The sequence below is a fragment of the Macaca mulatta genome, chromosome 3, assembly GCF_049350105.2.
Source record: "Macaca mulatta isolate MMU2019108-1 chromosome 3, T2T-MMU8v2.0, whole genome shotgun sequence".
Taxonomy (NCBI): Eukaryota; Metazoa; Chordata; class Mammalia; order Primates; family Cercopithecidae; genus Macaca; species Macaca mulatta.
The window spans coordinates 156,847,501-156,875,091 of NC_133408.1; the positions used below are offsets into that span (position 1 = coordinate 156,847,501).

General features: G+C 40.7%; 1 protein-coding gene across 1 annotated transcript in view; it reads right to left on the reverse strand.

Moving 5' to 3' along the window:
• WNT2 (Wnt family member 2) overlaps positions 1-19,013 on the reverse strand; it is a 46,016-nt gene extending 27,003 nt beyond the window's left edge. Inside the window, 3 exon segments of the mRNA NM_001168687.1 lie at positions 10,797-11,074; positions 16,288-16,514; positions 18,630-19,013. Coding sequence (NP_001162158.1) covers positions 10,797-11,074; positions 16,288-16,514; positions 18,630-18,712 — 588 coding nt within the window. The 5' untranslated portion in view covers positions 18,713-19,013.
• Between the last annotated feature and the right edge of the window lie 8,578 nt (positions 19,014-27,591).

Sequence of the window (27,591 nt, forward strand, 5' to 3'; positions counted from 1 at the left end):
CTTTGAAAATGGATTTGTTCTTATTTTCATTTTACTTTGTATTTTTCCCCTATGAAAGCTCCCAGAATCATTCCCTTATTCTTGGGTTCTGAAATATCACAATATTATTCCTCATTAATCTTGTTCAGCACTCAGCAGACCCTTTAAATCCTCTCCTCCACGTTTTTTGTTTTCTTTTTTTTTTTTTTTTTGAGACAGAGTTTCATTCTTGTTGGCCAGGCTGGAGTGCGATGGTGAGATCTCTGCTCACCGCGACTCTGCCTCCCAGGTTCAAGCGATTCTCCTGCCTCAGCCTCCCAGGTACCTGGGATTACAGTTGTCCACCACCATGCCCGGCTAATTTTTGTATTTTTAGTAGAGACGGGGTTTCACCATGTTGTCGAGGCTGGTCTTGAACTCCTGACCTCTGGTGATCCACCCGTCTTGGCCTCCCAAAGTGCTGCGATTACAGGCATGAACCACTGTGCCTGGCCATTTTTTTTTTTAAATGGCATTCTAATTAGCTGGTTGCCAAATTTTGGAATTGGTCCTCTATGTCACTTATGTTTTCTCTCATCTGTTTTCAGTACTTTCTTCCCAATTTCTTGAGGAAGAAATTCCATCAGAGTAACACTCCTGGCTCTTTCCAGCCCCTTACTCATTTCTCCCCAGAGGAAGAGAAGTGATTCGTCCAACTGGTAAGTTTAGAGGAAGGAGCAGGGCTTGTGTGCCTGGGTTCTTTCTCTTTGGGGATCTGGTAGCCTGTGGAAATGAGTTGTGATCAGCTCCTACCATCTAGCGTGTGGCTCCCTTGCTGCGGGGGCTCTGAGGGCCAGCCTGTGGCAGGTGAGTCTTCCTGGCTCAGGGTTGGGCTGCTCCGGAGCACTGTGCTTCCAGCCGGCTTCCTCTAGGGCAGCATTTTCTTCAATCACGAAACTGCCACTTTGAGTCCATCCATTTGTCCATTTTTCAGTTGGTTTCAAACTCAAGTGGAAAAGAGCGGGGGGCATTTATGGACCTCCTTAATAAACATTTATCTTTTGGGCTTTTTGATGTACTTTCTGAGAGGTTTATTTGGCTTTCTCTTCCAAATTCTTTCTTCTCTGATCGTTACCTTTTCAAGCCTTCCATTCTTATTTGTGGGTGTCAATATTATGTATCTCTGTGAGGAGACTGATTAGGCTATAAAAATGTTCTCTTATCCTTGAATTAACTGCTTTTTCTTCTGGAGTAATTTTCCTGCAATTTTTTTTTGTCTTTTTCTTTCATGCTGCTATATTGAATCTAATATATGATAATCCTTGGACAGTCTCTTCATATTTAAGAATGAAGTAGTAAAAAGGCATTCAGGAACTCTGGTTACAGAGGTGGGACTTGTGGACCAAAAAAATGTTGCTTTCTGGTGAGTTGGCAGGACAGTGACTATTTTTTTGAGATGAGCTCTTGCTGTGTTGCCCAGGCTGAAGTGCAGTGACTATTCATAGGCACCATAATAGGGCACTACAGCCTTGAACTCCAGGGCTCACGTGATCCTTCTACCTCAGCCTCCCAAACAGTTGGGACTACATGCAGATGCCACTGCACCCAGGACACTGGCTCTTATGCTGAGGACTCTAACTCCAGAAAGCCTGGGATGTTAAATGCCTGCTCATGGGGAGAAGGGAGGGGTTGGGGTTCCCTATTCCATCGATGGAATTTTCAGTTATTCCCAACTTTCAGGCCTATGTTTCTCTCCAGGGCTTATTTATATCTGGGGCATTCTCAGGGCTTCTTCCCTCCCATGTTGGCAGTTGCCCCATTTGCTTTTATTCTTCTAGACTGTGGCTTCTCCATCCTTCTTTATGAGCTACAGTTTATTCATTTGCTTTCCACTTTCCATAAATTCATTAAGCTCTTTCATTTCTTTTACTATTCTTCTTATTGTCAATTTAAACCATTTTTTCCATTACTACAATTTTAATGAAGTTTGGGAGGAAGAGGGGAAACATTACATGTCCCGTTCACATCCTTGAGTCAGTTTGCATTTTGAAATGTTCTGGAAGGAGACAAGGACTGTGAGGGGAGAAAACGGTCCCATTTTATGATATACATTTCTGCACTGCTCAAGCTGTTGCTTTTGATACTATGTGCAAGCACTGTTTTTACAATAGGAAGAGAAAGAACTAGAATAAGAATCAATTACAATGACTTGCTGCCTCTTGCTAATGTGGGATACTGAAAGCTTCCGTCAGAACCTCAAGGCCATAGCCCATGACACAGTCACATCCTGGTTTCTATTTTGTCTCTTGAATCTTTCCTGAGAAGTCTCTTGTTCTACTTCCTTCTTCTTTGATTCTTAGTGCAGGTCGCTGTCAAGATTCCATTTTCAGCATTCTCATATGCTCCTGTTCTCAATTCTCCCAGCCCCCATGGTTCTCAATATCACCAACTGACCAGCACAATTTTTAATCAGTCCCCACTCCTCCCCATGTGCCTTAATCCCATCTAAGTTTTACTCCGTGGCATCCTGTCAATAAATACTTGTTCATGTGACATGGCTACACTAAAAAAGTAGTTTTTTGATGACTTCTAAGGACAGCAGGACTCTTTTGGTGTTTAGCTTCATAGAAACCATTTTTAGCTTAATATATAACAATTCTCAACAAAAACTCTTCAATAGGTTCATAACTGTTTCAGTGCTAAAATCTTAGCAGATTTTTCATGTGACCCTTCATTTTTTATTTATTTTGAGCATTTTAAGACTTTGACCTGCAGAGGCTATTTTCTAATTTTAAAATTTAAGAAACTTCTATTTTTTAAAGTTCTTTTTTTCTTTTAAACAAACTTCTAGATATTAGCATTCTATACCAGATGCAGAAGTCTGTTTAAAAAAAAAAAAGGCTACAGAAGAAGAAAATACATGCATTGCATAGGCTAGAACAATTCTATTTTATATTTCTCTGCTCTAACTTTGTGTCGGAGTATAATACCGAGGCATCATATTCATTAAGTTCTTACCATATATCAAACCATGCCAAGCACTTTATATTCACTATTTTATTTAGTCCACACTACCACATAAGATATATACTATTATTATCCCATTTTATAGATAAGGATGTTGAAACACCCAGGAGTAGAGGAGCTTGCCCTAGATCTCACAGGCAGTAAGTGAGATAACCCAGGCAGGCAGGATATAAGCCAAGTCTGTCTGACACCAAAGTCGACATCACTCTGCTGGTGTTTTTCATATTAGGGTTTGCCAATCTCTGGGGCTCATGTTCCTTGGATTCGTTGAGTTCTATAAGCTTTTACACTTAGTGTTTGCGTATCTAATTATAGTCTAAAAGGAATTATATTGCCAGTTATAAAGACAAACTTCTCCTAAGGAAGTTTTGGTTTCTTAAGTCAGTTCTGAAGACTGAGTCCAAGCAGCCCTTACAGTGTCTTTGTAAAACTTCTTTGTAGAACATGAGAATTTTTTTCTTGTAGGTACCTGCATTTTGCAACGTTTATGAACCCTGTGTCATGTCATGCTGATTTTCTTCCTATCAGAAAGAAGGCAGTCCATTTTATGCTGTGTGAAATATTTGCCAGCTTAACAACTTGTCTTAGAAATCCTATTTAGAATTTATTTTAGGTCTCCATATACTGTGTCTTCACTAAATTATTTAGTTAAACTTGAGCATTTGAAGAAGTGTTAGTACTTCACATTTTAGTTGGGTATATTCTACAAAGTCAGTAATATATTTCTGGATCTATATCAGTTTTCCTGAGGGAAACTCTCATTAAAAACATATCATTTAATTTTCAGATGCTGGCTTGAAGCCAAGTACATTTATTAACAATTAAATCCTTTTGACAGGTCCACGTCTCTAAGATAGAAGTTGCTGAAAATTGGGCCAACTCATACCTTTTAAACATACACACTCTGGAACTAAGAAAAAAAAATATTTATTAAAAAACTGTGCAGTTGATTTGCTTATGCAAACATTTATTAACTTAATAAGACATTGTGATTTCTTGAGCACTGTCATTCTTTAAAAGCAGTGACTGTGGGTGGGCTTAGCTAGAAAATATAAGGTGTGGAATTTACATTTGTGGAATTCAAGAACATTACCACTGACTAACCATATATCTAATAATTCTTATTGACTAATGAGGCAAGTCTAAAAAACATTTTCCACTAATAATAGAACTTTACATGGAGTTGTAACAATTTTGTTAAGAGTTATTCCCTGTCTTGGGACTTGACTTCTGGTTAGTTTTTGATTCATATGATAAATAAAGATCTCTAATATCAAGCACATATTATTTTGGGGTCCAACAAGACAGAGGTGAGGCTGGCAGAACTGATCTAACTTTTAAAAATGCTTTTCATTTCATGAACTAAGGAGACCAGTAAGTAAACAAATACCTACTAGGTGAAATTTATACCCCATAAAGATGCTCAAGATTGTTGAAGGGAGAGTCAGGATGAGTAGGAGGTTAAAGCAACGTGGCTCTGCAGTTCAGTATGGCTTTGGCATTTTCTTTCCTATTGATATTCCCTACTGTCTAAGAGTGGGATTTCTTTGTCATCATGCCCCAGTTCTCTTAGGTCACACCCATTATTCATTTATTATTATTTATTTTAAATGGCATCAAGGGATCAATTTTTTAAAGTCTCGGCCAAACACAGTGGCTCATGCCTGTAATCCTAGCACTTTGGGAGGCTACGGCAGGAGAATCACTTGGGCCCAGGAGTTTCAGACCACCCTGGGCAACATAGTAAGACCCTGTCTCTACAAAACATTAAAAAAAAAGAAAAAGAAAAATTAGTCGAGCACAGTAACATATGCCTGTGGTCTGAGCTGCTTGGGAGGCTGAGGTGGGAGGATCACTTGAGCCTTGTGCAGTGAGTCATGATTGCACCACTGCACACTCCAGCCTGGGTGACAGGTCTCAAAAAAAAAAAAAAAAAAACCATCTTTTTAAAAGTCTTTATTAGAATTTGGATTTGCTTGCTTGTAAGGTTTGACTTACATGTAGTACAATATCCATTTCTGTTTACTTTGGAGGCACTTTCTGCAGGTGGAACTTAGAAGTATCTGGTCTGTCCCAGCGCCCAGTAGGCCATGCTCATGCTCAGGGGCAGGTCCTAGTGCTCTGCAGCACTCACCTTGGGTGGTGCTTGTTTGGATGGTGAGTGGAACTAGAAATTTTGGACCCCCTCACCCTCTGTGATTCTCCATAGAAAATACAGGATGCCAAGTCAAGTTTGAATTTTAGATGATTTCAGTGAGCAAATATATTCAATTTATTTGCTGATTCTGGCCACCCTGCTAAACCTCAGTCTCCTCATATGCAAACTGTGTATAATAATGGTACCTACTCCTGAGGCTTGCTTACCACCTGGTGTATATGCGTATGTATTTTATTTCATATGGCAACCCTGGTTTGGTAACTTGTGCAAGATTTTGCTCAAGTATTAGAGCCAGTTTTCTGATTCCAGGGCCTTATCCTCCATAATGCCTCAGTCAAGAACTCCTAAACTAAGAGCTCCCAATGAGTAGAGTAGCCAATCATGACATTAACTATCATGTTGAAAATGTAAATATCAACACAGTTGCCATATGCTAATTTTTTAATATTAATAAACACCCAGAAGCTTACTATATCAGTACTTATATGTATATTTAAGGCTAAAAATAAAATTCAAAGAAATACAAATTTCTCACAATTTTCCTAGTAAATCTATTTTTTTGATGTGGGATCTCACTATGTTGCCCAAGCTGGTCTCAAATGCCTGAGCTTAAGTGATCCTCCCACCTCAGTCTCCCTAGTAGCTGGGATTACAGGTGCATGCCACCTTGCCCAGTTAATTTTTTAAGTCATGAATTCAAACTTATTACAGAAGGTTTGAACTTTGATAGCTATCACTCTATCAAAGTGGACTCTAGAGAAATTAACAAATGCATGAAAATTAAACTTAAGTATTTAACTTTCTTTCCCACTGTTCAATGCCTTCCTCTTGTCTTCCCGGTGGCATCCAAATGTCTCTGCACAGTATATGAGACTCTCCAGGCCGGGTGCCGTGGCTCAAGGCCTGTAATCCTTTGAGAGGACAACTTGGGCAGATCCCTTGAGCCCAGGAGTTCGAGACCAGCCTGGGCAACATGGCAAAACCTCATCTCTACCGAAAAACAAACAAACAAGCAAAGACACCCAAAATTAGTCAGGCATGGTGGCATGTGCCTGCAGTCCCAGCTACTGAGACTGAGGTGGGAGGATCGCTTGAGCCCAGGAGGTCCAGGCTGCAGTGAGCCGAGATTGCGCCACCGCACGCACTGCAGCCTGGGTAACAAAGTGAGACCCTGTCACACACAAAAAAAATAATAAATAAATAAATAAAGGACTCCAGATCTGGCTGGGACTCAAATTTTCAGCCTCAGTTCCCATTAACTCTCAGTCTTGAACTCCACCCTAGAGTTCTTGTATTCCTCAACTTTATGATACACTTCCTGCTCCAACATCTGTCTTTGTCTTGAAGTCCCTTCATCCTGGAAAGTGCTTTCCCTATCTCAACCATGGGAAATCTTTTATCTCCAGCTCAAACACCCAGTTCTTTTTTTGATACAACCATTATCTCCTCAGCTAACTGGCCATGTGGCTGATGATGTTATTATACCACATAGCATTGCTTGCCTTGCAATTGTATTACACTTGTCTCCTTGACTAAAATTTAGTTTCTTATGGTCAGGGGCTGCTTTGTTTTATTCTTTTCCACACTGATTTAGCACCAAAATGGATGCCTTTCCCAAAGTAATTCCTTAATAAATGATCTGTCGAACCAAAGTTAGTCCCAAAATACAAGAACAGAGCTCTGAATGTTGCAGTGCCGTTTGTTGAAATTTTGTGAATCCTCCAAAAAGGTTAAGGTGGTTTGGGTGTGCTCACAATGACTGGCTGTTCAGTTTTCAGCACTTACAACAACTCTTCCTTGCCATTAAAAACCAATACACATTCATTTTAGAAAATGTGTGAAGACACACACAAAGGAAAAAAATCATCAGTAAACTACCTTCCAAGGGTAGTTTACTAGATTTCCCCCCGTACATATAGAAATATTGTTTGTTTCCTCAGAAATACTCAAGAAAGGCAATATGGAAATGTAGATAAGGGCACATGGGAGAACAGGGGCGGATGTGAACTCCCAGGATCTAGTACTCTGTGATTCTATGACCCTGGTTTAGTCTCTCTATCCCTCTCAGGGCCAGTTTCTCATCTGAAAAGTAGAAATATGAATGCTCTTTTTTATTCCTACAGGGGTTTTGGAAAGATCAAATTATAAAACACTTGACAGTATTTTGTAAATTGAAAAATACTATATGTCTGGTTTTATAAGTATGTTAACTGAATAGAAGATGATTCTATAGATAGATGGAGTGATCAGATTGAATCCTAAATAATAATTCCAGGTGGATGGACTTCTGCCTAGCTCTGTTACCTGACTTACAAATAATCTTAACTTCACAGAAGGGAAAGGAACTTTTATTAAGCATCTATTACATGCCAGGTTCTGTGCTATCTGCCTTACACTTGTCTTCCTGTAGCACCACAAAATGCCCTTTCATACATGAGAAAAACAATTCAGTGAGCAAAGCCACTGATATTGTAAGATTAGAACCAAGGTGCATCTGATTTGAAGTCCCATGTTCTTTTCTATTTTTCAGTTAGAGGCACCTTTTAGGGAAAGCATTTTCATGGAATTCCTCTTATTCTTGTGGAAATTCTTACTCTTATAGAAACTTTCAGAGTGATGGAAGGGCAGTAAGATTGGAAACATGAGTTATTTTGATACAGATTCCCTTAGGAACGTTTAAAGAAGTTGTGATTATTTCATTATTTCATCTTGGAAGAAACAGTGAACTAACTTTTTTGTTTGTCTGTTTTGTGTTTTTGAGACAGGGTCTCGTGCTGTCACCCAGGCTGGAATGCTGTGGTGCGATCAAGACTCACTGCAGCCTCAACCTCCTTGGCTCACGTGATCCTCCCACCTCAGCCTCTTGAGTAGCTGGGAATAGTAGCTGAATAGCTGTGGTAGTAGCACTACCACACCTGGCTAATTTTTTGTATTTTTGTGTAGAGACAGAGTTTCACCATGTTGCCCAGGCTGGAAGAGTAGACAAATTTAAAAAGTGCTTGTTTACAAGCTCATTAAAGGAAATAAATGGCAGATGTTGACCTTTTGCATGTAATTTACCTAAAAATATCTTAAAATATAATTTGGAAGTTTTTGTAGCATGGCTTCTTTAGACCTAAACAGAGCTGCTGAAGGATGTTATAGAATTTCCTTCTTGATAAAATATTTGTTTTGAACAAGACAGGCTTATCTTTTTGGTACTTATTCATAGTCCTAATTGGAGGTGGAAAACTAGACTCAATCAAGGATGAGCATTCAAGTAAACATGGAAGAAAAAAATCATTATAAATTCTGCTGAAACTGTGATTAAAATAAATGATATAGCACAGAGGATCTAAAATGATATTACAGTACAGAGACACATGAGGGTGCTCTAACCAACTGCTATAATAAATAAATTGTTCAAATATTGGGGAAAAATTAAGGCCCGTGGTGAATGGCAGTGATGAATTCTGACTTTTAACATTAGCTAAACAGAACAATCTCAGAATAGATGGTGTTTTAAAAATAAAATTTATTGCTCTCCCCTACCTCTCCCAGTTTAAAAAGTAGATGTTCATATTGGCCAATTTGGAAAATACTGAAAAGCACAGAGAAGAAGAAACAAAGTGGACTGATGTTACCGTCAGCCCTGGGAGGTGGGGGCTTTCTAGAGCCTAGAGCCAAGCCAGTTGGAGGCTTAGCTCAGGAGGCCTGCCTTCAAACACAAGCCCAGCCTGTTCTCATTTGGATTCCACAGACCTTCTGCTAGTACGAAGGGGGAGTAGAGACTGGGGGTCTAATGACCGCAAGAAGAGAATTAGAGACGCATGTTTATCTCAATACATTTACTCTCATTAAAGTTCATATTCACTGACATCATGCATCTCCTTGAAAAAGTCTGCCCACCCACCATTAATTAAAGCCACATTTTAAAAAGTCAGCGTGTGCACTTTTATTCCAATCAAAAGTAGCCTCCTAAGTTTTGCAGAGCAGGCAGGAGAATATCTGAGGCCTGACAGCTGTTCACCTCTACATGGTGAAGAATCATGTGATTTACATTAAAAGTTGTGTTTATTCAGGGCCTAAAATATAATAGGTATGATCTATTGTCTTGAAGAGTTGAAACATTCAATATCTAATGACCTATTTAGTGAAATTAACATTTATTTTGATAAGTCAATGTTCTTTTGGATACAATATCTGACCATATGCTTTTATCTTTCCAAATAGAGAAATCTACCATATACCCTGTTTGAATGATTAAGCAGCACACTCCTATCAAAGACACCACACTTTATAACTTATACATGCACTATCAATGTTAGGACAAAGGTCAGTGTAAATTTTTTTATCCAAATCATTGCACAAACGGTAATTACCAATAGTTGTAGGATTGCAAAACCATAGTCTATTTTCTTGGCAGTAGTGACTGTAAGTTCATAAATTCATGAAAATTAGGAATGTTGATTTTTAAAGTTCAAGAAAGGTACTATTTGTAAACAGTTCAGGTCACACTCATGTTATACCATGTGCTAAGCAAGAGTTCTTTCCTTCCAACTTCCTTTGAATGAGATTTGTTCTCTCCAGGAGCCTAGTAAAGGGGTTTTCATCCATTCTTTTCTATTATTTTTCCTATTAAAGCCCCCCCCAGGGACCGTTCAATTTTATGCTGATTTTTCTTTATATATTAATATCAAACACATTTTTATGTTGTGGTGATAAAAGACAAATTATGGTTATCTCTTCCTATTGGCAATTAGATTATTCTAGAATAGTTCTGAACAAATATTTGATTCACCCAGCCAGTTAATGCTTTCCACACAAAAGTATCAAGTACAGCATTACATTCTGTAGTTATTCTGGTCATACCACCATACCAAAAGACATGGGTCATCAATGGGTCGGAACATTGGCATTGAAATGGTTTAATCCTAGGGTAAAGCACCCCTGGACTAGGTGTTGAAACCTGACTTTCTAGTCCTTTCTACTACCTTGTGACCTTGAGTACCTTGAGGGCCTCAGTTTCCTCATTTAACAAATGGTGGTTAGAGGGGGAACACTGACTGGAGCCCAGGAAGTTAATCAGGTCTAGAGGAGAAGGGGACAGAATACCCTTTGGGGATCATGTCTTCCCCTGGTCCACTCACTTATCCAGCACCAGAAACAACAAGGTGGCGCTTTTATGAGTGAGACTTGGGTCAGGTTCCAAAAGAGGGCATCCCTAAATCTAGAAGAAGCCAACGAATCATGCTTGGTGAGTTGTTCTCATGATACATGTAAGAAAAGATGCTCTGGGTCTTTACATCCCTTAGATATAAGCATTCAATGTACCGTTGCTATGTAGGATGAAGCACTATCCTAACCCACAGATCGTATCTTCTGCTTAAATGATTAGTGTCCAGAGGGACCATAAAAGACTTGAATCAACACAATGCCAAACGCAATGGGTGGACTCCTTCAACTAGCTGTAGGAAGGAAGGTGGAGTGTGGGTGGGAATATTTCAACCTAGTTGTTGGTATTCTTCAGAACAAACAGCAAATGGCTAGCAGATAGTAGGAAGTTGTGACTACACAGCATTTTATCAATTCTAGGAAAGTTTAAAATAAGCTCTGCCTAAGTGGTTTATAAAGCCATGCAGCCTACAAAATGAACACCGTTGCATTTCCGTACCTTCCTGCCAGCTCTGTTGTTATGAAGATTCATCAGGGCTCTGGCATCCTTTCCTTTCCTTTCCTTGGCATCCACGAATGCGCGGGCAAATTTGATCCCATAGTCAATGTTATCACTGCAGCCACCCCAATCAAAAATGCCCTTGCTGTCCTTGGCGCTTCCCATCTTCTTTGGATCACAGGAACAGGATTTTACTTCTCCTTGGCTACAGGCCCTGGTGATGGCAAATACAACTCCAGCTGAGGAGATGGCATAAACAAAGGCAGATTCCCGACTACCTGAAACAAAAATGCTTTTCTTAAAAGTGGTCCGGTAGCACTATTTCTGAATAACTTTCATATGATAATTGTTTAATACTTGCTCTGTTTCAGACAACCTTTGCCACTAGACAACAAGGTACTGATATTCTTGAAGGGTTCTTTTCCAGAGCCTGGGCTCTTTCTTTAATATGAATCATCTCTATCTAATAGAAGTTTTTGTCAATTTAGATATCTATATGGCAGCTCTTCTTAAATAAGGAGTATCAAAGAAAAAGATGGCCTTGCCCAGCTCCTGGCTTCACATTAGTCTCAAACACAGGCTTGCCCTGTTTCAACAGAGAGCTCCAGATGTCCTAGAAGAGAGGAGCATAGCATCTCTAGGCCTTTTTCTTTACTTTACAGTCTGAATGCTACAATTCTATCATTCCGCAATATAGTTGGGAACTCATGGCACCACAGCTTTCCTCAAAAAATCCTTCCAAACCTCCAGGACTTCCTGAAGATACTCATATGCATTTAAATTATTGAGAATGAAATACTGAATTCAAAGAAATCTAGGGACCAAGGTGGGAAGAGAATTCTGGCAGTAACCAGCCCCTTGCATTAACACGGGAGAGCTTTGGCTTGGCATTGACTTTCATAAGTAATTGAGAGATTGCTGAAGGCAATATGCAATATCCTTGAGTTACATACTATATGTCTAACTATTAAGGTGAATTTACTTTCTTCTGGAACACCTGCACTAATCACTGGTATTGGGTAAAAGACAGTGAAAAGTTTTTCTTTGGTTTTTCTGGAAGGAAACAAATTTACCGCCTATAATTAGACTTGGGCAAGAACCCTTTGGGGTGCTTTCTTAGAATTGTTCTTTATTAGAGCACAGGCTACTTTCACTTACAGGCTGAAAGGTACATATTTCAGTGCAATAACTACATTAAATTATTTTAATAATCTGTAGTAACTCATAACACGGTGTTGTGGTATAGTGACAGATATAAGGCTCTTTAGGGTCCGTGTGCACCTCATTTTTCAAGTGGAGCTGTATTTCATTGTTATTAGCATGCCCTTTTATTAATGGTTGCTGCAGCAAATATATTAACAATCAAAATAGAAGCTGGACAACCTAATGCCAATGCAAGGCAGAAAACAGAGAACCATTCGGTGATTCAATATGTCAAGAGGAGTGTGACTTTTTGAACCACACAGCTGGGAGAGCAAACCACCTTTTCGCATTGAAGCCCTGCTTGTTTCCGTTTGTCATTCAGTGTTAAAATTTATTATACGTCCCTTGCAATATTTGCTCTGCTAGTCTCATTATTAAAAATCAGGAAAACATATCTACACCATATTAAATGGCACTTACCTCAGCCTTCAGAAAATATTTACCCCCCAAACCTCTAACCATCAAAAAAGGAATCAATCATGCCCTGTAGTTAGGTAAAATCAATTACATGACTATTCGCCATAGGTAGCAGGTAGTCCTCCCCAGAGGAAATATGATGGTTATGAGAGCTATTTTAAAGAGTCCCAGCTTATACTATATAGATCACAGATATTCTAAGTGGAATTGAGATGTTTTGTAAAAGAAGGTGACTAATACATGCTAATGTGACTTAATCTCAGGTAGTGGCTTTCAGATAAATAAAACTTTTATTATATCCATTTTACAGTTTAGGAAAATACCTTTTCCATAGTTACCCCATTTATCTTCTAAAGCTTCATTTGGGATTTAGAAGCCAGTGCCCATGTTTAGAGAGATCACATAGAGGAGGAAATTCCCAAAAGCTGAAGTATGTAGCACTAGTCTTATTTTTTAAGGAGAAAGAAGAGACATTTTATGAGGTGGTCTGTTACGGGAAAGGCATGGAAGATGGGGATGATAGTATATCAGGTAACCAGACAGTACTTTGAAAGCAACAAGAGAAATAAATTGTCTAGGTGCAGAATTCATCCTAGTATAACTTGGAAACAATTACATGTTGACTGAAAGCAAACAAATCACAATCTGCTTCATTTCAGAAATAATTTCCAAAGTAAAAATATGACTTTTCTAAATATTTGTCATTTATTATTCAAACACATTACTAAATAGCTAAATGTTCCTTTATTTAAATTAAAAATTTAGCACATTGACTGGGTTTTTCATTTTACCTCCAGATGGTTTGGTACCATGTAGATATAGCCCTAAGATGTTTTCAGTTAAGTGTTTAGATGAATCACTAAAATGTTATGTGTGAAGTAGTAGCACATTTCAAGAGCTGGCTTTGTAACAAAACAAATTTTGATCTTGGGCCGCTTCTTAGAAAGATTCTTTTTAAAGCTATCACAAAATGAAACAAAATCCAAATCTAAGTGGTGACATCTACATTTCCCAATGTGTTGCTATTGAAGTTTCTCTAATTTTTGTATGGAGATAAATCAAGCAATGTCTGTTAAGTACATAGGCACAGTTTTTATTTGGGGTAGAGGGATTGTTACCTAGGAAGGCAAAACTCTAGAAGCTAGGGTTTCTTGAAGGTTATGGGTTGTTTGACTCTCTTTAAAGTATTTGCTTTATAAAAAAATATTTATAAGGATGAGACCTAATTACCTTTGTGTTTTCTAAGGCTAATTCTAGAATTTTGGAGGTGCATTCTTGCAGGAATATTTTTAGATCTGCTAGTTCTGTCCTTGTTTCTCTGCCTGTGACTGGTAACTGTCTGTTGAATGAGTAAATTACAAATGTTTCTAAAAATTGTTCTGTCTTACTCTGACTCTCTAAAGCCAAACAGGCACATTTTCTCCATTTCTCTATGACCATGGGACATTTTGGTAATTTTATGTTCTTCTTATAAATGGTCTTGCCTGTTGCCTTTCCTATTCATCTATGAGCATATTTAGGTGTCCACAACTCTAAGATGTAACTTTCTCTCTAAGCAACTAATTGTAGAAATCTTTGGATAGCTTCATTGGAATTTCTTGATTATTTCCAAGATGAGCTGCTTTAGGCCAAATTCAGCCCTCCCATAACCAACACAAAATCATCACTGACAGTCATAATAGTTTGCATAAATGTTTGAGAGGGAACCTGGCCTTCTGTGAAGAATGGAAAGAAATTGTGTAGCATGAGTGGTTTAAGTTCTGAGTACTTTAGCAAAGTATCCTGCTTCATTTGAAAAAAAATCTGACGGAAGTATGAGTTAGAATCTCTTATTTACCTGGGGCCTAGACTAAGTTAAACTAGTTCTGTTTCCTCCAGTCCTGTCACCCAGGCTGGAATGCAGCAGCAAGATATTGTCTCACTGCAACCTCCTCCTCCCAGGTTAAGTGATTTTCATGCCTCAGCCTCCCAAGTAGCTGGGATTAAGGGCATGTACCACCACACCCATGGGGTTTTACCATGTTGGTCAGGCTGATCTCGAACTCCTGGCCTCAAGTGATCTGCCTACCTCGGTCTCCCAAAGTGTTGGGATTACAGGAGTGAGCCTGGCTGTTGCCTCTAGTTCTAACCTCCTTCCTCTCAGCAATTTTATAGCTCTGAAGAAACTAATAGTGTCAAGATTAAGTTACAGTATTTTATGAATGAATCCCCAGCTTTGATGGATATATTTTCTTTAGGATCACTGGTCAATATTGCTTCCTTTGATATGTGATCTAAAGGTTTTATTCAAAGATGTAGACACCTTAATACATCCAGAGATGATCACATTATAAATGAGATGCATATCTAATTTGAAATCATTGCAAAGTGGTTGTAAGCACTTTGAAAAAAATCCTGATACGTTTTAAACACTGAGAGCCATGCATAATCTATCCAAAGATTACTTGTTCTAGATATTTGCAAACTCTCTTTGACAAGGTCCAGTTTCTTTAATTGATTCACTGTGAGATAATCTAGGTGAAGTCTTAAAATTCCATGGAGCTGAAATTTATTATTAACCTTTCAAAAATTTGCGATGTCATATCGAAACTCCAAAAGGAATGCAGAAGAATATAGTTCTTAAACTAGAGAATAAAATTGCAGAATATTGCAGTAAATTAACTTTAGGGATACTCTAAGAATGAGAGTACTACGCCCTTGGGGGATTTTAGAGACATTCAGTTATGCATTTGGCCTCATAAAACCCTAGGGCTGTGATGATTACATGATAGAAACACCCTCTGTTAAGCATTACCAAGTGCACATTCCGGATGATTTTCTTAGGAATTGGGGGGGGGTAGGCAAAAAACAAGTATAAAGTTTCCTATTTTGGGGGTTTGCACATAAACTGCTGTGTTATCAGTCAGATTTTCTAATAGCAAATGGGCTGTGGTAGTTCTTGGAGAATGCTAATAATGCCAGGTTAGCAGATGGGCATTATTTGAAAATAAAATATGATTTTCAATTAATTTTCTTTAATTTTGCATTAGCTAGCAAGCTACTTTCCATATTCAGAACTTTTAAGAAGTTTGCTACGTAATTAGAACATGTTTAAGGTTCCTGTTAAGGAAGAAAAAACCTCTATGGATTCATGTTTCCCACCTCTATCCCCCATAGCTATCCTTATTGCTTAAAATGTAACTGGAAAATAATAAGTACCCACTACAAGTTTATTCACTCATTCATCATAATGAATGGACAGGGCCCGCAATACACAAGGCACCAAGCAAGGTACAGGGAATATAGGTTAGTTTCTGCTCTTAAAGAATTTACAATCTGTTGGGAGGAAAAATGTTGAATTTAGTCACAGAGTGACTCAAGGCTGAGTAGCTGAATGGAAGGTGAAAAGTGGTGAGTAGAGATTTGTCTCTGCTTCTTAATAACACTTACGTGGTGTTTTTGCAATGCTGATCATCTTTTGCTGAGAAAAGATTTGAAGATTCTATCCTGATGATCTGCTCAAATTCTTCTGAAGGAAGCCCCAGAAAGACAAGGAAACAGTCAAAAGAGACTTGTGGCTCCTTCTCTCGTCTCTTAGAGACGAAATCTGAACCTGGAGGATGTGTCGTATTGAAGGGATGGACAGAGCAAAGAGTGAAAAGACAACAACCTGGGGTTCTACTTCTTCCTTTTAATTCACCTCTTGTAAGCCTCTAGACATGTTCCTTGATTTCTCTAGTCCTCACCTATAAAACAGGGACAATGACGCCCAACAGAACAAACTTCTGACGGAAGAAAATGCAATAGAAGATAAGCAGGGTCTCTGAAGACAGGGTGAGGGAGCTGTGCATGAGTAGAGAGCCATAGGGCTGGGTGAAGGCAGGGGACTTACTTCGGAGTAGGACCCTGCCAAAGAGGCTGTGATCCCTGTCCAGGGTGTTGCAATTCCAGCGGTGCTGGCGGAACTGGTGCTGGCATTCCGCTGTCCACTCGGCCACGCCCTGGCTAATGGCACGCATCACATCTGGATGTCGGTGACACAGCTGCCGCTGGCTGCTCACCAGGCCTGGCACATTATCGCACATCACCCTGGAGGAGCCACCTGTAGCTCTCATGTACCTATAAGGGACAAACCAACACAGAGGTGAGGGCAACGTGAACAGAGAGGCCTGACTCGGTGCTCCTGGGAGACTAAGGAGTTCAAAGCACTTTTCAAATATGAATTCCTTATCCTTCTGGTGGTATTAGAAAGCAAGGGTTTTTACTTTTTAATGTAGTGGAGAAACAGCCAAGGCAGGCAGGCATAGTGAGTGATCTTGCAGAAGTCATCCCCAAAATGCTGTGATGACTTCTGTTGGACATGAAGCTAGGTCCACCAGATGATGCTCTGGGCGGGGGGACAGAGGCAAGGTCGGCATCTGGAGAAATGAATGATGGGTAAGAAGCAATGTGTCTTAGGGAGAATGTGTGGAAGACTTTTCTCAAGAAGGTTCAGATCTCAGTGACACAATGTGTCTGGACTTGGCTTTGAGGGAAGCTGACCTTAGAAGCTCTTCGTTCCCATTTATTTGACAGAATGTCTTAAGAACTGTCTGTATCTGTCTAATCAACACCTGCTGGTATCTGATGTTACACTCTCCTCACAGACAGGCTGTTCTTTCCTTACTGAAGAGCCTTTTAAACATTTCCATTTTGTAGCTCTTTTTGGCTTTTATAAAGATCCTTTGGAAAAAATTCTTTCTATTGTTATTAAGGACACTAAATGTTTGGAAGAATCAAACAGTGTTATAGCTCCATAAAGTACTTTTTGAAAAGAAACTTTAACAAAAAATTACATCATCATCTCTACCCAGATGTTCTCTATTAGTCGTGAAATGTTTAGAAAGGTACCTTTTATATAACCCAAGCTGCCATAGGTGTCTTTTGAAGCGATCAAACAAGGAGAATGTCTTTTTCTTGTATTTTCATTATTTTATATGATCATAAAATCGTTACAGCTGTGACTTCCAAAAAATATATTTAAGTGACAGCTGAGAGACAATGTGACAAAAAGCCCGAGCAATAAATAATGTTTATACACCCATGGAAACAGAAATAGTCATTTTATTGAAAAATGGTCAGTCTGATAAATCAATCTTTGATCCTGTGTCAGCAATGTCAAGGCTAAACGCCTCCCTGTTCAAAGCCGGCTTAGGAAGGAATTGAACCCCTCTTCCCATCAGCGCATTGCCTTGCTCCTTTGAAGAGCTCCAGTGTCTTCCTAAACATTTCCCTGCTCTAGACTGTAATTGAGCTGAGACCCCTTACCAGATTCTTTAAAAATTAGCCCACAATAACGGGTCTCTCTGAATCAATATTTTAATATCTGTTCTGAAACTTTTAGGTGCAAGGAAATTACAGGGCTATCAACTCTATCTCTTTCCAAGACCAGAAAGTCGGCAGATGAAGAACAGTTTCTAGATGGGGAGGGAATCTGCCTTTGGAACTTTTAGCGACCTGTTATGGTTCAACATTCCATCACTATGCAAAAATAAATAAATTGCAGACCAAAGTACAAAGGAAAGCAGCAAAGTTACTCTTTGCGGGGACGGTTGTGAACAGGGTAACATCTTAGAGACAGACCCAGGGTTGTAGCTTTGCATTAAAGCCATAGTCTCTACCTGGAGGCAGCAAAATGTTCTTCCGCCCCACTGGGGTGAACCTGGAATGTGGAAGGACGGGAAATAATACAAAATCACACGCTTTGGGTTCTACAACTCCTGACTGCCTGAATTGGCCCGTCGATTTACCTTGAGGCAGTTTTGGGAGGGGGGTGGGGCGGGGGAGGCGGTTGTAGTTTTCAAGGTGAATTTACACACACACACACACACACACACACACACACACACACACACACACGTCTGTGCTAGAGCTGGAGACCGGGCTAGCGCGTCTCTCAACAGGATAAGAAATTGGCTGATTTTGCTGTCGCTCAGCTGGATCCAAATAAACCAAACATCGGAACTCTCATTTGGTGGGGGAATGTGGTTTTATGGAGTTGTCAAAGCTGAAATGATCTTCCGGGAAAAGAGAAGGGGCTCACCACGGGGCGATAAGAGGGCAGTAGCCAGGGTTCGGGCCAGAATCCGAGACTGCTGCGGCCGCGGGGAAACGCAGCCAGGAAGGGTCTATGTGGCCAATGAGGTCCCCACTCCGATCTCCAAAATACCCCCGCGGTCGCGCGCGTGTACTTACCACCATGAAGAGTTGACCTCGGGGGTGAGCCAGGTCAAGAGCAGAGGGAGCCAGAGCCAGATTCCACCGAGAGGGGCGTTCATATTAACCCCCTTGCGTCTGCATCAGGTCAGACTCCGTGTGCGGGCGCCATGCGTGCCCAGAGCAGAAGCGCTCAGCTCCGGGAGCGCCTCGTCACGGCCGCCGGCGCCTCGCCGCGCCCCCGCCCCCCGCTCGCGTCTGCGACGAGTGGCGAGACTCGCTGATAAAGTTTCAAACGATGGGCCCGGCGAGCGATAAAGGCCAGCCCGGGCCGCCTCGCCCACAGCCCAATTCCCCAGGCGCGGCGAGCGCCTGCAGCCCGAAAGCTCTGCGCGCCTCCCGCGCGCCCCTGTCCGCTCTGCTCCCCTCCGGGCGCAGCCGAGGGAGGGGGTGCTGCGCCTGGCGGGGGTGGGGAGAAGCGCGGGGTTTTAGACAAGGGTGCATGAAATGATGGCAAGAAATGTCTGGGGATGAGGTGAGGCGGGGAAGGGGGAACACGGCAGCATGGTTACGAGCACACGCGAATACAGGCACCTTTAGGGAAGCTGGGGCAAAGAGCATCCGTGGGCTGTAGGAGCGCGCGGTCCGGATTGCCGAGGCCATCCGCTGGCAAACAAGTCCCTGAGCGTGCAATGTGGGGCAACGAGGAAGGGGGCTGGGGGATAAGGAGATTACTATGCATGGGATACAAGAATCCAGAGATGATTCTCAACTCATTGCTTCGCTTCTCTCCCTGACGCTGGGATGAAGAGCTAGCACTTGTAAATTTGGAGCTGCCGCGTCTATGCAGGGCAAGATTAGGGAGGGGCCAGGCCTCAGCGAAATGACCTGTTGGCTTTGATTCCTTGGTGCTGGGCTTATATACAGAGCCCACAGGGAGGGGAACTTGGAGGGTACATGACCCTCGGGACCTAACCCAGCAGTATCTGCCAAAGTACCCAGGAAAGATGCAGTTTTTACGCACATCCAGCTCCTCTCCGGAGCTGCGGAGCGCAAAAGATCACCCAGAGAGGAACCGAGGTAGCCAGGCGTTCGCCCGGGGTGTGCGCCCTTGCACCTCCCGCCGCCCGGGCGCTCAGCCTGTGCGCCTTGTGGAGGTTAAGGGACCCTCGGTCCTGGACCTGGGCCCCCGCCCAGCCAAGAGAGAGGGGCTCGGGCCCGCGGGTGGAGCATTTTGAGCAGTAGCTGGCTTGTAGCAGCGCCGTTTATCACCGGAAAGGAAGGAAGACCAGGAACTCGTGGCGGCCGTGAACTGTTCCATTGCTCTTTTCCTGGGGTGGAGGGACTCACTGCCCGCCCGAGGAGCGTGCTCTGGGGAATAGAGTGTGCGCCTGTATGTGTGTGTGGGAGGCGAATTGTTCGCAGGGCGTGGGGGAGGGGGTGCCGCCCAGATCGGAAGGACGGGCTCTCCCTCTCTCCCGCCCACCCTCGGGCCTGGGCTGGCCAGAGCGTCAGCCCTCGCCGGCCACTAGCGCGGTGAGAGGCTGGACGAGGCGAAGCTCAGAGACGCCAAAAACCTGAAAGATGCTGTCATCGCCACCCCCTTCCCCCACGCTGGTCCCTGGCAGGTCCGGCCCCTCCCAGGCTGACCCAGATACATCCCCGTTTGGGTCCGGAAAGGGAGGGGAGGGAAACAAGCACCGCGCCACCCACGACTCGGGAAGAGGAGGGCTCCTCGCCAGGGCCGCTCCGTATCGCTGGGCCGCGACCCAGGGAAGTTCTGCTTGGTCTGCGTCGGTCGGTCGGGCGGGAGGTGCAGGGAGGGTGCATGCGGCGGCAGGCGGCGGGGCGGGGGAGAGTTTCTGCTCGCCGTGTGTGCACGCCGGCCATGGGGAGGGTATGATAGGCACCGGAGAGCAACAAGTCTCTCATGTACCTCCATGCTTCTGCTCACAAACCTCCTTCCCCCATGAAGCAGGGGAATAAACTAAAGCTTACCTCCACCCTTCTTTGTCCCGCAGTTTCTTGAAGTAAATCCAGACACTTGGGAAAGAAAAGGTGGTTGGCTCCGAGGAACCATAAACATTGCCAAAATCCAAAATTTCACTTCTACCGTGAATAAAGTAGGAGTGTGGATGTGTATGTTGGGAAAGGTAGGCAGTTGTATGATTCTCTCATGGAGAATACGATTTGAAACCACCTAAAAACTCCAACTCAAGTTCCACCCATCTCAGCACATCGTGTCCTCACAGCTAAGGGGTGTTAGAAGTACATGGAATGTGACCATCAGCTTACAGGCCTTTCCTCTCCGCCCGGGGAATTAGTGAGTGGCCAGGAGACCTGCCCTTCAGTTGATGGTGAGGCCAATGGAATGACCTAAACCTGAAACAGACCTCCTGGAAAAGGAATGGACCATCCCCAAAAACTAATTAAATCCACCCCAGAGGACCTCATCCTGGGGCAGGAGGAGGAGGAGTGCCACATGTCTCGCAGAGAAGAAATTGGTTTTGGTGAAAGGCAAAAGGCTGAAAGTGTTCGAGTGAAGCTAAATCCAGATGTGAAAAAAGGGTCCACCCAAACACCCCTTCCTGACCTGTCTAGAGGCCGTCTGGACTCAATGACTTGTCTCTTCCAGATCTGTGATTCCATTTCCCTCCCATTCTCCACCCCTTTCACTTGTGAACCGTTACTTAGCTCCAGCATAACTTCTTGTCGTGCCAAGAAGGCCTTTACTCACTCCTTGTCTGTAGTTATTCTCTCAATGGACCCGTTCACTTTGAAGATAAGGTGTTCACTAGTAGACATAGTTAGGAAATGCTCAAGAAAATTAGGAGGAAAGAAGGTTACAGCAAACCTTACTTATTTTACAATTAAAACTACCATCCTAAAGAAGAGTTAATAAATAATGAAGTAAATTGCATATGACTTCAGCCTCGCTATAGCAGATGATGAGGTAAGGAAAGAAAGGGTCACAGTGTCTTTAGATTTATTAATTTAAACATCTGATTTTTGATTTCTTCAATGAGAAATCTCAGAATTGACTGTAAAATTCATTTACAGTATACAGAACCCAATTCTGTTTCTGGAGCTTAATGTTAGTTTGCTTATAACTTCTGTATAGCACTGTAGCCAAATGAGTCAGTCTATTTTCTTAGTTAGATCCATTGTTTGTCTAATCTCCCAGGGCAGTGTAAGAGAACTCATTTACTACTGAGCCATCTCCACCCTTTAAAAATGGAGAGTTACTTCTCAACCAAATAGTTATTTGTCTTGCAGTCTGAACTGGCTTTTTCTTCAGGCAATAACTCCTAAGATGGCCACTCACTAACCAAAGGATAAGTGACAGTATCAATCATTTAAATCTCAGTGTGCCTTTAAATTAAAGTGTACCAAAATCTTTTGCTTCCAGCCATGAGAGAGTAACAAGTACCTGAGTAGCTCTCCTTCTCAGGTATTGGACAGTAGGCCCCACACGGCTGTGATCCTTGAGAGAAGGGAAACATATTGAGTTTGCTCCACTACTATCCTGTAATTGTCCAGGTTTTTCTGCTGAAGAGAAAAACGTTTTTCTAGAATGTAGGAAGGTAGAACACAGGTAAGGCAGAAGTTTCAGTTAAGGGGGGAGAGACTGGAGTTTTGGTTTGTTGAAGCAGCTGAAATTTCTGAAGATAGGTAGTTATGGAAAAGGGACTCCCCCACAAGTCTACATGGAGATTCACCACCAGTCCTTGGCCAACAGCTGAGCTGAATATAGACATGACAAAACTCTGCAAGGCCTAACACAGATTACCTGCTGCATGTAGTGCATTGTTGAGAGACGTTGGAGTTCCATCGCAGCAGGGCAGCGAGACCTCATTGAGCACTTCAGGGATTCAATTGAGATGCTAGAAAGGCCTTGCCTTAAAAGCAACAATCAGGCGAAAAAGCATGTCTTAGAGCAAAATTCAAAATCTTGTTTCTCCATAGCACAAACTGTAACGAAGAATAATATGAAATCAGACAGGACCAGGGAAATTTATAAGAATGAAACAACACCCATTAAAAGAAAACAACATGATACAGACTCCCTACAATGGATAATTAACAACAAAAAATTTAATAGGCTGGACACGATGGTGCACGTCTATAGTCCCAGCCACTTGGGAAGCTGACAAGGGAGGATCACTTGAGCCCAGGAGTTCAAAATCAGCCCAGGGAAACATAGCAAGACTCTGTTTCTAAACAAACCAACCAACAAACCCAACAAACAAATATAGACAAGTGAAAAACACACAAAAGTGACCTATACTGAAGAGAAAGCAGTCAATAGAAACTGATCCTGACATGGCCCAGATATAGGAGGAATTGGCAGGAAAGAATAAGTAACTATTATAAATATGTTCAGGTATTTAAAGGAAAATGAATGAACAAGTGGAAAATGAACAAATAGAGAATCACAGTAGAGAAATGGAAGCCAAAAGAAAGAAATGAAAATTCTAAACCCCATTAGTATAATTATCTAATTTGCAAAATTTGTACTTTCTGAAATGGAATTCCAGAAAGAAAGCAGAAAGAAAATAGGGCAAAAAAAAATTTTGGAAATAATGCCCCAAATTTGGCCCAGATGATGGGAAGCATAAATTTACCAATCTAAGAAAGGTGGAAAATCCCCCAAAGAATAAATAATCAGCATATCACACTGGCACACACCAAACTATTTAAAACCATAGATGAAAAATCTCTAAAGCAGCCAAAGGAAAAAGATATATTAAATATAGGAGAACAAGAATATGAATTACACCTGGCTTTTAATCAGCAATAATGGAAGTCAGAAGACAATGGAATGACATCTATAACATGCTAAAAGAAAAAAAAATCCACATAGAAATCTATAATCAGGGAAAATACCCTCTGAAAATGAAGTGGAACTCTTTTCTTGCTTCTTCTTCTTCACTTAACCTTAGGAATAAGAACCACATTGCATGAATAAGAGCAAAATGAAAACAGAACAGCCTGAATGAAGTCTAAAGCCAACCCTAGACAGGATCAAGATTTTCCAGTGGTACTTTTTTTGCTATCCAAAAAAAAAACTCCACCCTCCATGTTTTTTTTTTTTTTTTTTTTTTTTTTTTTAAGACAGAGTCTTGCTCTGTTGTCCAGGCTGGAGTGCAGTGGCATGATCTCAGCTCACTGCAACCTCTGCCTCCCTGGTTCAAGCAATTCTCCCTGCCTCAGCTTCCCGAGTAGCTGGGATGACAGGTGCTCACCACCACACCTGGCTAATTTTTGTAGTTTTTAGTAGAGACATGGTTTTGACATGTTGGCCAGGCTGGTCTTCATCTCCTGACCTCAGGTGATCTGCCCACCTTGGCCTCCCAAAGTGGTGGGATTACAGGCATGAGCCACCACATCTGGCCAACTCCACCCTCCTTAAAGGAACATAGTATCATTCAGGATCTCCACAAATTTTCAGCAAATTAAAAATTATTTTTTAAAACCCCAAACAAAACAAAACCTAGGAAAAAAAACAACAGAAAACAGAAATGGACCCACAGGTAATTTAGAGTTCTGACTTATCTGAGAGGGACTCCAAAATAATTAAAAATGTTAAAAAAAAAAAAAAAGAACAGACAATTTTAAGAGAGAGTTGGAATCCAGACAGAAGACTTAACTAAAAATCCAGGACTACGGAGAGGAGAACAGAAGCAGTTACTGCAATTAAGAATTAGATAAATGGGTTGAGGATCTATCTATAATCAGCAGAACAGTGGATTAGTAAGCCAGAAGAGAGGTCAATATTAAATATCCAGATTAATGCACAGAGAGTATTAAAAGTATAGAAAATATATAAAAGAAAAAGATAAATATGATAGAGTGAAAAGGTCTAACCTAATTGCAATTGAAGATCTAGATGAAGAAGAGAGAATGGGACTAAAGAAATATTTAAATAACTACCCATTGAGAATTTTCCAAAACTGATGGAAGAAATCAAACCACATATTCAAAAAAACAAAAACAAAAAAACCAAAAAACCCCTACAAACTTGTAGCAGGTTAAATACAGAGAAAACTACGTTCAGGCACATCACACATACATTTCTGACAAAGGCAAAAAGAAAATATTAAAAGTTGCCAGAGGGGGAAAAACATTAATTTGAGGAGAGAAATCACAAGATATGGCTGACTTTTCAATAGAAACTATTGAAATCAGAAGATGGTAGAATGGCATCTTTGAAAAAGAGGTGGAGTGGGGAAGGATACTGCCAACTTGGAATTCTATAGTCATTGCAAAGAGTCTTAAAAATGAAGACAAAATAAAGATGCTTTCAAACAAAAGGTAAGAAAATCCCTTATTAGCAGAGTTAATAATTATTAAGCCAGTTATTTAAGCTGAAGGACAATGATCCCAGACGGAATTATAGAATCAGAGTCCCCTGCTGGTTTTTGTGTTAATGATGTCATATATTTTCTTCTACACATTTTAAACTTTAAAAGATACTATAATCATTGTTTTAACTGTCAATACTATTTTATATTTATCTATTAATTTACCTTTCCCAATACGCATTCTGTTTTGCAATTCCATAATTCCATCTGGGCTCATTTTTTGTACTACTGAATGGTGGTGAGTCTCCCATTTTGCTTTTCTTCTGCTATCCTGCAGCCTGGACACAAGGCAGCAAAACCGTGAAGTGGGAGCTGGCATGGACAGAAAGGCATACAGGAAAGGTGTCTGGATTAAAGGAGTGTGAAAGAGATTTCTAACATACAGTGAGTGGGAGAAGTTCCCTGGGTTCCTCCCTTTTAATTCTTTCACATCCCACACCCCTAGGCAAACCTATGCCAATGTTGGCAGCAGTGACAGTAGCAGCAGTGAGAGCCCACTGGTGCTTAAAATTCTGAGAAGTGGGAAACTTTCTGTCCAGAGAAACTGTTCCCAAAAAGATGAGATGAAATTCCATAGCTTTTCTCCCCCCTCTTTCCTTCTGCCATGTGGTCGTAGACATGGGTGTAGTACAGGAAATGTATGGCAGAGTGAGATGACTAAAGCCAAAGTTTCTGGCTAGAGGACCAAAAAGAGGAGTCCTTGAAAATCAGAAAGTACTTAGGAAGTCAGGGGAAATGAGAATCTTGGGAAAGCAATCATATAAAGTTATATGTGAAGTCCTGTGCTTACCCTGTAGGTTATGTACACGTGGATTTGCCCCTAATGATCATATCAAAAACTTTCAGAATAGAACTATGGGATAGACCACAATCCAGGTCCAAGACAAGATAATGGGTTTTACACATGAGACAGGCATGAATAGCATTACAAGGCCTTTGAAAACTGAACTAACATCAGAACCAGAACCCACATAAGGCTGGTCAGAAATTGTGGCCTGAACTCAATTAGGTTGCTCATATGTTGAAACAAGAATATCAACATTCCACATAGATAGCATTTAAATAAGACCCGGAGTCTCTTAACATTCTATTCTGAATGTCCAGGATACAAGAAAAATTACTTGGCATACAAAGAACTAGGAAAATTGCAACTCGAATAGAAAAACAGTAAAGAGACACTACTGCCTAGATGACAAAGATGTTGAAATTATCAAAGACCTAAAATCAGCTGTTATAAAAATTCTTCAAGAAGTAAGGATGAGTACTCTTGATACAAATGGATAATATAAAGTCTCAGTAAATAAACAAAAAATTTAAAGAGGAAACACATGGAAATTTCAGAACTGAAAAATTTATTAACTGAAAACTCTATCTCAATGGATAGGGGTGATAACAAAATGGAGATGACAGAGAAAGACGTGAATGAACTTGAAAATAGATCAGTGGAAGTTATCTAATCTTAACAGCAGAGGAAAAAATATTGAAAAGAAATGAAGAGATCCTTGGGAAATCTCTGGAATAATACTCCAAGGTGCAACACTGTGTCACTGGAATCCAAGAAAGAGAGGGGAAACAGTCCACTGCAGCAAAAAATATTTGCAGAAATGGTTAAATACTTACTAAGTTTGGCCAAAGGCATAGACCTAGAGATTCAAGAAGCTCAGCAAATCCAAAGAGGATACCTCCAAATAAATTAATGCTGAGATACATAAAAATAAAATTGCTGAAAACTAAAGGCAGAGACAAAGTCTTATAAACAAACAAAGACAAATGATGCATTACTTATGGAGAACAAAGGGGAATGATGATTTAAATTACTTTAGATTTTTCATCACAAATTATGAAAGCAGAAGAAAGTGGAACAACATTTTTTAAAGCACTGATAAAAAGAACCATCATCTCAGAATGCTATATACAAAGAAAATATCCTTAGTGAAAGTGAAATAAAGACATTCTCAGATGAAGGAAAACAAAGACAATTCATTGTCAGTAGACCTGTTCTACAATACTTGCTAAAGGAAGTTCTTCAGACAAAAGAGAAATGATATAAAAAGGAAACCTGTAAAATATGAAGGAAAGGCAAGAGAAATGGTAAATAGCTGAATAAAAGTTACAGACTCTTCTAGTCCTCTCCAGTTCTTTAAGAAGGCAGAAAAGGGGAAACAGGATTGAAAAACCAAGATAACACATAGAAAACAAATAATTACATGATATACTTAAATCTAAACATACCCATAATTATACAAAATATGCAAGATCAAAACACAGGTTTTTTTCAAAATTGATGTATTTATTATAATAAACACAAAATTCAGGAACAACAATAATAGGTGGTATTTGGTGATAGAAATGATACTTAAAAAATAGAAGTGGTATAAACAGGAAAAAGGCAGTAACACAGTTAGAACCATGAGACGTCATTAATACTAAACCACAATCTATGAAGAGAGGAGATAAATAAAAGAGTGATAGCTGAGTTTGAAATGAGATATTACCACCTACCAACCAGAATAACTAAAATTTTATCGATCAATCTGACAATGCCAACTGTTAAGATATGAAACAAATGGAACTCTCACTTCTTGCTAGTTGAAGTAAAAGTGATAAAGCCACTTTGGAAAACTGACAGAATCTAC